We start from the raw sequence: 12,252 nt of genomic DNA on the forward strand, positions 1-12,252 counted from the left end.
CTTTGATGATGCCATTGATCAACCTACAGCCGACAATGATGGTCCTCCTAGTAAGACAAGGAAAACTGGTCACACTGCTCTTGATGAACAGACTGTGCAACAAAATGAAAGCTCTGACTCTGTTTCTGTAAGTATATAAATAAAAGTATTATTATATTCTAATTTCTGTTATGTTAACATTCAATATCATTCTGGTATGCAATCTTTTGATATTACATCTCCTTTTTCAAAGGAAAACATCAAAAGATTAGCACGCAGAAACTTAGATTCATTTGCCTCTTAAGCAGGTTTCATCCCTCAATAAACAGGAATTTAGATCTGTTTGTTCCAAAAAGCATAATTCAGTTCTTCGGAACTCTAATGAAGGCGTAAAACATTTCAGGCCCAGAAAATGAAATAGAATAAGCGGTCATGCATTTTTAATGATATTCATTGAATAAGTTAATAATTACCATAGCAACGAGCAATGGTGGAGAAATGAAGACTGGTACAAGGTCTCTATTAAAGCACTATAACTTCTATCTCGTACAAAATTCGGTCTTCTAGAGACTTCATAGGGCTTTCTAGAAGTGTATACTTTCAAGTGAAAACGTTATTATTCTCATATGTGTTTGTTAGGAAGGCAAGCGTGTGCTGAGAAAATCCAGGGAAATGGACAACCTTATTTACGCCTTGTAAGAATCCCTGTGCTATAGTTTGTTTGCTTAAGATGTTTACAAAATTTGTTTGATCTTCTGTACCCTTCTTTGAGACACCAAGATGTTCGTGTAAGTCAAATTTTTGATGTGAATGTTACTGGCTACTCAGCCTAAACATTGTAAACATTGTCTTTCTAAGTTCTTTTAGCTCAAAACAGGCCTTTGTCTGTTGTCAGATAAGCTTTTAAAGATAGTAGAAATAGCTCTGACTGAAAAGAAAGGTCTTACTTAGTCTTATCACAACAGCCTATGCTTTATCAATGCTGATAATTACTTGTCTTTACTTCAAGAATGTTCCAGGCAAAGTTTTGTATTTACTTCCTTTTTTGTACTATTGGACAGTAAAAATCTTGTACAATCTCAAAATAACCCGGGAAGTTTGTCAAAACTTTGTAATATTTTTGTTATTAATATTCAAAAACTTAAAAATTTTCATTGATGAGTAATTTTTATACACAAAGGAATGGTAAAATGGCGGAGTGCAAGTACCCCACAATCAAATGGTAAATGTTCCGCCCAAAGTTTCTCCAATCCGGATGATACTCACTAGAAATACAGGTATAATGATTGAGAATAGCTACAAAACCAGGGACCTGTATATTTCTCTTCCTAGACAGAGATGAGGGCTCCTACATTTTAAAGCCCATTGAGTGCCCTGTATAAAATGAATAATAGTATACGGAAAATAACCTGGAATATTGTACTACGTGACCCCTCATTTTTGGACCTGTTGACTAGGAAACAAATTTTTCTGAACTAAATGTTATGATGCCTACTACAATAATGATTATTAACATCATCATTAGTGGCAGTGAGTCAAAGAAGAAACCTTTGATGTGTCTGATTGCAAGCATGGTTTTGAAGTCTAGAGTACGTCAGATGTCACTCGTTCAAAGAGCAATTTCCGTATTTTTATATGGTAATGGATGTAACAAAGAGGTATGTGTAACTTTGTCTAAACAATTCATTTAATTTTTTATTGTAGTGTTTGAAGTCTACAACCATTAATGACCAGTTTTTCACACACTTGAACACTTGCATTGATTGAGTCTTTCTAAAGAGCATGATAAACCAGTACAACTTTGGTCTCAGAACCTGTTGGAGAACCTGAAGGTAACTCTGTATTATCATAATTAGTCAATAATTTTGAATAGAAAGAGGCACCTTAAGCGCATCATAGTACTGCAAATTTTGAGGACCAGATAGATGATGAAGTTGACGAACATATTTTGGTCTCTGCTGTAGATGAAATTGATGATTTACTTATTAAAGGTGACCTTCCAGATTTTGAAAATGATTACCTAGAGATACAGGATGAGACAGTAATAGCTAATGAAATATGAGACATGTCAAGATGAAGAAGTTATGACAGAATTATCACAAAATGACACATGAAAAAGGTATGCTGTTTGATTAATTATAGTATGATTTGAGTAATTTTTAAATTAGATGTTCATGTACATGTATCTGACGACAATGACTGGTGTGGGTTGGGGATAATGTTGATAAGAACTTTCCCCGAACTTATCAGTGAATTGACTACCACACCACTTTTTTCATTCCTGTGCTGTCAGAGATAGAGTCGAGCTCAGCCATTTTTTAGATACACTTCAATCGAGTATTATAGATGTACAAGAAGTATTACCATTTACTTCAGTATAAAGGAGATTTTGCGACAATAATTTCAAGGTATAATTGTGCAAATCTATGTATGGCAGATCCATGAACAGTTTTAGGGTGTTGGTTGCTTATGTGGGTAAGTTTGAAACAGAATCTTATTTTGCCACATGGCACATTCATCATAAATATTTCTGTCAAATGGAGAAGAAATCCACAATTGTGAATTTCATTTAGTTATACTTAACTTTTATTCTATTTACAATAGGTAGCATTATGTATCATGAAAACAAGGTAGATGACATGTGTAAGATCATGGAACATCATAAATACGTACCTACGGTGAAGAGAGTGAGGAAGGAGACATTTGGTAGTGGTGAGAGCATAGAAATACCAGTAGCTGATATGTGGCTAACGTTATTTGGAGATCAACTGACTGTGGCACATGCTCGTGGTGCCACTGCAATTAGACATGGGCATGAACTACCAGAGGAACAACTCAAGGGTTTGATACCAGTATTAGAGGACTGGCATACCAGAATGACACTAATTAAAGTCAGCCATTTTCACTATTAATTATTATTTATCATTAATGTGTGTATAGGTTATATGGACTAGACTTTTCAAGGAAAAATCATCTCAAGACAAAGGAACACTGTATGACCTAATACATCGCACTGCTGTTCCATCAGATCCACAGAAGAACATGCAGGCTACAAAAGATTTATTTCAGATAGTGCTTAATGCTCATATAATCGCAGCTGCTCAACAAATTATTGGTCAAAATGTTACAGATACTCTGGCTAGTGTGGCCAGGTTAATTGTCAATAAGTATATTCGCTTTGATGCATCTAGTAATGAGAATGATGATATGATCCATAACTATGCATGTGAGGTTATTACTCTTGGAATGATTTGGGCCAACTACTATGATGCAATACATGAAGGGAATGGTCATAGGATAATGCAGATTTTGAAGTACCTGTTAGTGATTTTTTAAACAAAAGAGCACAAAAATTATGCAAAGGATTTTGCATTGTACCTGCTTTTATTCAAATTTAAATTTTTAAATGGAGTTGCTGAACAAGTGTTAACTGCATGTTTCGTTAATACTAGAGGCATAAAGGACACCATATGCCAGCTGAGTTACACCTTCAGCATCTTAATCGTCATTTAAAAAGAATCATAAGACATCTTGGTTTAAACATACAACATCAACTCTCACAAGAGCAGCAAAAGGCATAGGAATAGTTGACTACATATGTAAAGTGTTTGGTGAGTCACAAGGAACCAGTCAATCATCTTATAAGAACTCTAGGCCTTCCAGTCACAAAGATTTTCAAATGGTGTTGCAGCAACTAAATGAAACCAAAGTGCTTGAAATAGTGTCGTCACAAGGGCATAACCATGTACTAGTTAAGCAATGTCTGTTAGAAACTATTTATTACCGTTACAGAATGGTTGAACAACAATATCATTCCATGTATTTATTAACATATTTTTAAACATTATTGTAAAACTAAGAAACTATAAATAAGAACAAATTTCACGACATTGTTGACTTCCTACAATATCTAAATCAAATATAAACTGCTTGTACAACAACTGCAAACGGTAAATAGAAGAGTTATTTATGTATAGTTTCATGTCATCAGAAGCATTTTCCTAAGGTAGAATAAAACAATTGCTTTTGAATGATGAGAATCTCTTCCAGCTCTTCCTGTCTTTTTTCAGTTGTTGATGGTGGGCTCCAATGATACACAGTTCTAATGTCACTGCAGTCAATGCCCATCCCAAAAGCTGTAGTAGCTATCACAATACGTAAAACTCCTGTACTATTGCCAAAATGAGTCAAAATTTCTTCCCTGTTAGTGACTGTACATGCTCTGGTGTATATATTTACCATAGCAAAGCGTAGTAGCATTGGATAACCTGAAGAGTAGGTTATGTGTTCACCTAAGTATCTACACAGAAGATGGTAGAGAGCTGCACAGTCCTTGTACTGCCGACAAAAAATTACAATCTTAGGATATGCAGTGCCTAGTTTCTTTAATTCTTTTGCCATTTTGTTACAAAAATCTCCATGTCTGGTTAAGGTTGTACACAATAAGTAATATTAGCTCCATGTGAAGAACAGCAAACAACAACAGGATTGATCATTGATAAGCGCAAACAAATGACATCATACGTTTTCCTTGTAGCAGTGGCTGTAAGGGCCATGACATGTACACCATTCTGTAGCAAACACCATTTTTCACCAAGATGGGTTTAAGGAATACGAAAATCGTCACCCCTATAAATATTATTACTATACATTATTACGATAATTATTTTGTAACTTACCAAGTTTTAATACAATGTGCCTCGTCAACAACTAAAGCCACAATTCTCTTTATATATTGGCGAAAGAAGCATGTTACGGTAGACTGGATTGGTAATGAGACTCTCTGGACTAGTAAACAATAACTGAATGTCTCCCTTTGTTACTCTCTTCATGGCATTGTCATCATGCTGATCTTCCCAAACCAATTCTGTCATAATGCCGTTTGGAGAAAACTTAGCACGCTGATCAATCATTAAAGATGTCAGGGGGCTAACACAGCGATGGATCCTTTTGTCCCTTTAACAGTAAATAATTTGTATAATTATTATCATTCAGAAATTAAATCATTATAATACCTCTAATCTGATCAAATACTTCAAGTAATAGAACATAAATTATGTATTTCCCATATCCAGTAGGAAGAGATATAAAAACATCATTTCCCTTAACAAATGCAGTCATTGCTTCAAGCTGCTTTTCGTTTAAAACAAGTCCAAACTGAACAGCAACTTCAGAAATAGCTGTGACTATGAGTTAATATTCCGTGGCCATTTTATGTTATAAATTAATTAATTATTAATTGGCTTTTTATTGTAGCAGCCACCTTTTGAACAAATACATCTAAGTCAAAGTACCAGACCCTCCTTGCCGCTTCCTCGTTGCAGGGGAGGGGCTGGCTACGTGGAACTATCACAGACAATGGAAGCAAAATGCTTAAAGCTAATTGTGATGCAACTGATGACAATACCGTAGATCGGGAAATTTTCATGTTAGAAATAATTGGCGTGACATATTTTCAATGTATTTTATTTTCGCTTGTTAACCCATCCGCGAAATTTTTTCAACATGAAAATTTTTGGACGCGTCATAAACCGCACAAGTGGCTACTAACTCTTGATGACGATAGTCAGCTATTTAATGGAAGTTGCTCGTGACAGTACTAAAACTGACAAGGAGCCTCTTGGGTAAGAGCTTCAGGCCTTCTTTGGGCTTTTAGAAGACAAGAAGAGCCTGCACCGCTGCACGTTAGAGTAATTCCGGTAATCTTATTATTCACTGTAGAAAATATTTCGTGTCAAATTTTCGCGGGTCACTTCATCCACGAAAATTTTTTAACAACAGAAATTTCCCAATCTACGGTAATGATGAAGACAGCTTGAGCACATGTGAATCTATAACAGCAACAGTAGCGCTGGCAGAATATACATGTAGGTTAATTCCTGCAGATCATTTGGATCAAGATGATGTTGAGGTTGTCCACACAGATGTTGAAGAAAACAACTCTGACCACAAAAGCGAGGCATTTGATTTTAATATCAATTAGCCTGAAAACAATAATTCTTTCTCCAGAGATGACTACCAACGTCTCTCCTGCTTTCCTCACACTTTTTAACCCTTTAACAACGAAATTAATTTTGCAATAAAAATAATTTTCTGGTGGTACTAGTTTAGCGATGCATATCTCTCAAGATCTTGTCCTGCGAGACTTGAAACTTGCTAGCAACCTTTATGGGATGTTCATCCTTAGATAGAAGAAGTATAGTAGTTAATGAAGCAGCATAAAGCAATGCATTGTCTATTGCAAAGATACTCACCGCTTTTCTCAACTACACGGAGTTGGCGAAGGGAAAGAGAGAGTTCTATCATGTTAAGCAGGACCTAGTAGGCAGGATATGAAGGAATGAAGAGGCAGAAGTCAGTGGAGAAGATGCTACAAGTAGAAATGCTACTGTGACTCGTCGAGGAGCCATGGTTGCTAAGCAAAATGTGGCCACACCTGCCGCTTTTCTCCATTAAAATGTTAGGCAAAGCAGCTCTCTCGAGTCGCTCGCCTTTTCTACTCACTTCTAGAGGATTTCAGAAGCCAAAGGTAAGTCTAAACATTCTGTCTTTTGTTGTTGTGTCATTTTTTAGGTGACTTACCTCGGCTGCTGATCATTTGAACAGTTTGGGTTGCGCTACTGGACTTTTCTACCTATATATCGTGTTTTTAGTCTTTGACAACGTTATATATGTTAGAGAGATGAAAGGAGAATCTTTTAAATGTTATATTTCCATGAATAAAAAAGAAAATAACAATTATACTACACCCCCTCATGTTATTGACGTACAAGTACGTCTATCAGTGTTAAAGGGTTAACTCATTGTTACCAAATCTGATGAATGCAAACCCTGTAAAGAAGCAATTTCAATTCGCAAATGATTAGTAGCTCGGTTTAACAAGTCTGTGTTACTGTGTTAGCCACAGAAATGCGTATGAAACTCTCTGGAAAGAGGTTAATTGGAGATTGGCCAACTCAATGGAGTTCAACTTACCTTCTTTTGAAACGGCTACTTGCTCTATGAACCAGCGTTGACACTGTAATAAGTAAATTGGAGTGGGATGGCATTCAGAATCATCATTGGAAGGCAATTGAAAATGTAGTGGCACTGCTGAAACCATTTGCTGAATATACATCACTATGTGGAAGTGAGGAGTACACATCAATTTCCTGTGTTGTTCCAGCATTAATGGAATTAAAGCTTCATTTGGATAAGGTGACCTTTAATACTATTTTGTAAGTATTTCACAAAAATCTTTATGTAGTTGCAATTGAAACAGGGTACAGTTGCTATAGGAAAGATCATGAAAGAGGAAATAGAACGACAATTTAGTAGCTTTTTGGATCCCTTTTATCCAAATTTTAAACAAACATGTGTAGTAGCTACTTCACTACATCCATGGTACAGAATCGGATTGTCCGATAACCAAATAAAATTTGCTATTAATTTTCTAGAAAAGAAATGTTTCCAAGAAACAGAAGAAAGAGTAAGTGACTCTTTTAAAAGTAAATTGATAATTACATGGCAAATCATTTGTAGTTACTATCTGACAGTGATGCTTCTCAGTTTATTGATATTTTATTAGAGCCTGAGCTTCCATGCCAGCGATTTTGGCTACTAAGTCAGCTTGTAGCTGAGAAGCAACATGATGTTGAAGAACAGAATAGTGACAATAATGTACATCAATATTTTCACTCAAAACACCACTTTCCAGAAAAAACAAGCTTGATCCATTACAATTTTGGATCCAAAATGAAAATATATATCCAACTTTGGCTTCATTTGCTTAGGACATTCTTGTAATTCCTGCATCCTGAACACCTTTTGAGCGAGTTTTTCAAACGCTTGGTATTTATCTAGTGGAAGGAGAAGTCAACAGTCAGGAGCAAATTTCGAACTTGAAGTATTGCTGTAAGCAAATAAATCATACACTTACATGCGTAATTTGACCATCTCTCCATTATATTACAAATATTACTAAGAACTAACTGTATAACTAATATAAAAATTTTCAATAAAATTAGTTAAATTAATAGTGTTCCTCTACTACATAACTAATTAAAACTCAGTTTGAAATTACAAAAAGTATTACTACTGTCAAGAAATGCAACTAATTATAACTAACTAAATCTATTTTGAAATTGAAAACACTAACCATAACTAACTAAAAGTATTTCAAAATTAACATAACTATATGTAACTAAAAGTATTTTTATCGAAGCATAACTAACAAAAACTAACATCAAAATCTGAAGTTTCATAACTAACAATTACTAACTAAAAGTCTCATTTCGTAAATAAAACAACACTAAATAATACCCAAGTTTTCTCAATGAAATTTCAAACTTACCCTTTCTGCTAGTAATTTTTTATATTTTGCCCTGTTGAGAGCGCTTTTTCAACAACTACAGTGTTTGAATAAATTTTAACAACAGAATTCAAAATGGACCATCCTTCTTGCTGCTAATAATCATAATAGCTGCACTGGTGAGTGCTTCTTCCACTCCTATACGTTTGAGTAAATCGTATGATAAATGAAGTTGCCATTGTTACATGTAATTAAAATTTATTCCTATTACTGTCAAGTTCAGGATCAGTTTTTAGTGATCCATCATCTCCCATACACAAACAGTGTTTTGCTAATTATTAATGACACCTTGCAAAAATTGTAACTTATTAACTCACCGCTTTTTTCAGCAACTACACTGTCCATTTGAATATTAAAATCATCTTCCGCCTATCTGAGTTTTTATTTATCTCCTGGCAGTATGTGTTATAACTATAATACATAAAGTTGAAGTATAAATGCAGCATTGCCATAATAAACACAATAATAGCTGGCATACCAATAGCAATAACTTTTCCATCAATAACTCTTTTTGTGCTTCACTTCATAGAATTGTCCCAATATGATTGGTGCTTTGGCATCATCAGTAATGATATTGCTTCTACTGATCTCGCATAGAGTATCATCCAACTAAAAGTATACCAATATTTTCTGTGTGAAAAGATCATACTAATAACTAACCTCTTATAAAGAAATATTATGTTTGTCCTTAGTTCTCTGCAGAAATGATCAAAGTAACATGACTAAAGAGTAAGCTAAAGAGAGCTCAGTGACCGCCAATTATCTTTACCACAATCGGCTGACGTGCAATATGTAAAGTTTAGATCAAAAACAATAAAAACATTAATAATCAATAAATCTAATAATCACCACGTGTAATATGTTAATTGTGTGGGTGTGTAATAAATGAGTGTGTGTATGCATAATAATAATATTAAGCATGTTTGTTATTATGTATTATGTTACATCTTCCCTTTTCTGGTGAAGTTTCAGAAACGTAATGTATATGGGTCTGCATAACTATAAGGGCGTGCAGTTTTCCGTTTTGATCTTCGTAATTGGGGGGGTGATGGTTCTCTACCTTGCTCTTCACATGTACCATTTATTGTTGTTTCTTGAGGTTCTCCCTCTAGAGAGGTTAGGTAATCGTCAAGGTCATCTGAGTCTGACTCTGGTTCCAGTACATCCTTTTTGGGGATAGGTCTGAGGTGTTTCCTGTTACGACGGTATAGTTGTCCTTCAGGTGTAATGATGATGTATGAGCGGAAGTATTCAGTTGCTTTTGCAATTGTAGCTGGTAACCATGTACGGCCATTTTGAAACATTATTTTATCACCCTTTTGAAGTGAGCTGAGTGGTTTTGCCTGTTTGTTGTAATAGTATGATTGGGTTTTCTGATGTTTTTTGAGCTCTGATTGAACCTGAGAGGGTGGTATGATTTTGAAGAGAAGCAAATTTTCTGCAGTGGGTAGTAGAGTGCGAGTACGTCTACCCATTAATCTTTGAGAGGGAGAGCCCAATATGTCATTTGATGGTGTGTTGCGAAATTCTAGTAGGGCAAGATGAAAATCACACTTCTCAAGTATAGACCTTTGTAAGAGACTTTTGATGGTTTGGACAGCCCTTTCAGCTTTGCCGTTTGATTGTGGGTGATAGGGGCTGCTTGTCTTGTGTTTAAATTGATATTGACTTGAAAATTGGTGGAATTTGTGGCTAGAAAACTGGGGACCGTTGTCTGATATAAATTCATTTGGGATTCCATGTCTTGCAAATTGAGACTTGCAGATCTCAATGACTTGTTCACTGGTGGTCTGTCTAAGCCTGTCAACTTCAATGAAATTGGAGTAGTAATCCACTAGTATCAAGTAGTGCTGTCCTCTAAATTCAAACAGATCTGATCCGACTTTCTCCCATGGTCTTGACGGTATGTAGTGTGGTATCAGGGGTTCTTTGGTGTTTCTGTGCTTGTTGGTGAGGCATGTAGTGCAGCTGTTGACGAGATCATCAATTTTTGCATTCATTCCTGGCCAAAATAGAATATCTCTGGCCCTACGTTTGCACTTCTCAGCTCCAAGGTGTGCTGCGTGTATCAGTTTCAACATGCTTAAATGCATTGAGTTTGGTACTATGACTTTGCTTCCTTTAAAAAGGATGCCATCATCATATGTAATTTCGTCACGGTAATTCCAAAATGGTCGTGTCTCCATTGGAATGTTGAATTTGTTGTTGGGCCATCCAGTTTGGACTACTTTAATCAAGTTTTGTAAAGCGGGGTCTGCTTTAGTTTGCTCTTTGAACTCAGCTAGCTTGCTTTCTGTAATTGGTAATGTATGAAGGGTGTTAATATTATATTCATGAAATTCATACTCACCAGCAGTATCGGGTAACGGTGAACGAGAGAGAGTGTCAGCAATGAGTAATTCCTTGCCAGGTCTGTACGAGACACTTATTGGATATCTTTGGATAGACATAATCATACGTTGTAATCGGGCTGGTGCAGTGTGTAGTGGCTTCTTTAAGATGGTTTCCAGAGGTTTGTGATCTGTCTCGATGTGCACACACAATAGCCCGTACAAGTAGTCATGGAACTTCTGGCAACCAAAGACAATGGCAAGCATCTCCTTCTCTGTTTGTGCATAGTGTTGCTGGGTGGGAGTCAGTGACTTTGATGCATATGCTACTGGTTGGTTGTCCTGGAGGAGGACAGCACCTATGCCCTTATAACTGGCATCAACAGAGACCTTGATGGGTTTTGATGGGTCAAAGAACTTTAAGGTTGGGTGACTGGTGATCAAGCTTTTTAATTTAGTTAGAGCCTGTGTGTTCAGAGGTCCAGTGCCACTCGATGTTTTTTTCGAGGAGTAACCTAAGTGGGGCTGAAATTTTAGAGTAATTGGGAATGAATTCAGATAAATATGTTACCATACCTAGGATGCGTTGGAGTTCCTCTCTATTAGTAGGTGCCTCCATGTTAGTAATGGCTTGTATTTTTGGGGGTCAGGATTGATTCCCTGTTCACTGAGGGTGTGACCAATATAGCTGATTTCTTTTAACCTGATCTGGCTTTTATCCTTGTTGAGCTTGAGATTTCTTGATTGAGCACGTTGTAACACTTGTTCGAGTCTCGAGTCGTGCTCTTCTACTTTCGTTCCCCAAACAAGTATGTCATCCACAACGACTTCTACCCCCTCAATGTCTTCAAAAATTTCAGACATAATGGACTGAAAAACATCCTGTGCAGATGAGATGCCAAACGGGAGCCGTTTAAACATGTATCGACCGAATGGCGTATTGAAGGTGCATAGTTTTGAACTCTCGTGATCTAGTTGTACTTGCCAGAATCCAGAGCTGGCGTCCAGAACTGAAAAGTATTTGGCATTAGGCATCCTAGCAGCTATCTCTTCAATTGTTCTCATGGGATAATACTCCCGTTTTATAGCTTTGTTTAAGTCACGAGGATCGATGCAAATGCGAAGTTGGCCGTTCTTTTTGATAACAGTGACCATGGAGTTCACCCAGTCTGTAGGTTCATGTGCTCGTTCAATGACACCCAGTCGCTCCATGCGTTCCAACTCGTCTTGTACTTTTGATCAGAGTATGACTGGAACTCGTCGTGGGGGGTGTATCACTGGTTTAGCATCTGGTTTGAGGTGTATGTGGTGTGTAATGCTAGTAATACAACCGAGGCCATGGAATACATCAATATATTGGCTGAGAGTGTCATTTGTCAAGGTTTGGCTGCGTTTGATGAGCTTCATTTCAATGCTGGTATTCAGGCCAAGGATATTTGTTACATTATCAAGGATTTCGAACTCAATTGGCCAGAATTTATTCTTGTATTCACATAGCAGTATTGCTTTACCAGTAGACTTAAGCTTGTGTCCTCCGAAGGCAATTAATCTGGACTTAGATGAGAGTGGAGGTTGTTGGCTCAATGAGTTGTA

At 36.5% G+C, this 12,252-nt stretch overlaps 1 protein-coding gene and 1 long non-coding RNA gene across 2 annotated transcripts; both read right to left on the minus strand.

Annotated features, from left to right (window-relative positions):
* Positions 1–9,297: 9,297 nt before the first annotated feature.
* LOC100638590 (uncharacterized protein K02A2.6-like) lies at positions 9,298–10,410 on the minus strand. Its single transcript, XM_011404794.2, has one exon. The coding sequence runs from the start codon at positions 10,408–10,410 to the stop codon at positions 9,298–9,300; it is 1,113 nt and encodes a 370-aa protein (XP_011403096.2).
* A 188-nt stretch (positions 10,411–10,598) lies between these two features.
* On the minus strand, positions 10,599–11,587 carry LOC109581138 (uncharacterized). The gene is made up of 3 exons (XR_002184529.1): positions 11,236–11,587; positions 10,680–11,184; positions 10,599–10,622 (listed from the first exon to the last, which is right to left on the minus strand). It is a non-coding gene; the product is annotated as an uncharacterized LOC109581138 (long non-coding RNA).
* Positions 11,588–12,252: the final 665 nt, after the last annotated feature.

Source organism: Amphimedon queenslandica, unplaced genomic scaffold, assembly GCF_000090795.2.
Source record: "Amphimedon queenslandica unplaced genomic scaffold, v1.1 AMPQUscaffold_13458, whole genome shotgun sequence".
In the NCBI taxonomy this organism is placed as follows: domain Eukaryota; kingdom Metazoa; phylum Porifera; class Demospongiae; order Haplosclerida; family Niphatidae; genus Amphimedon; species Amphimedon queenslandica.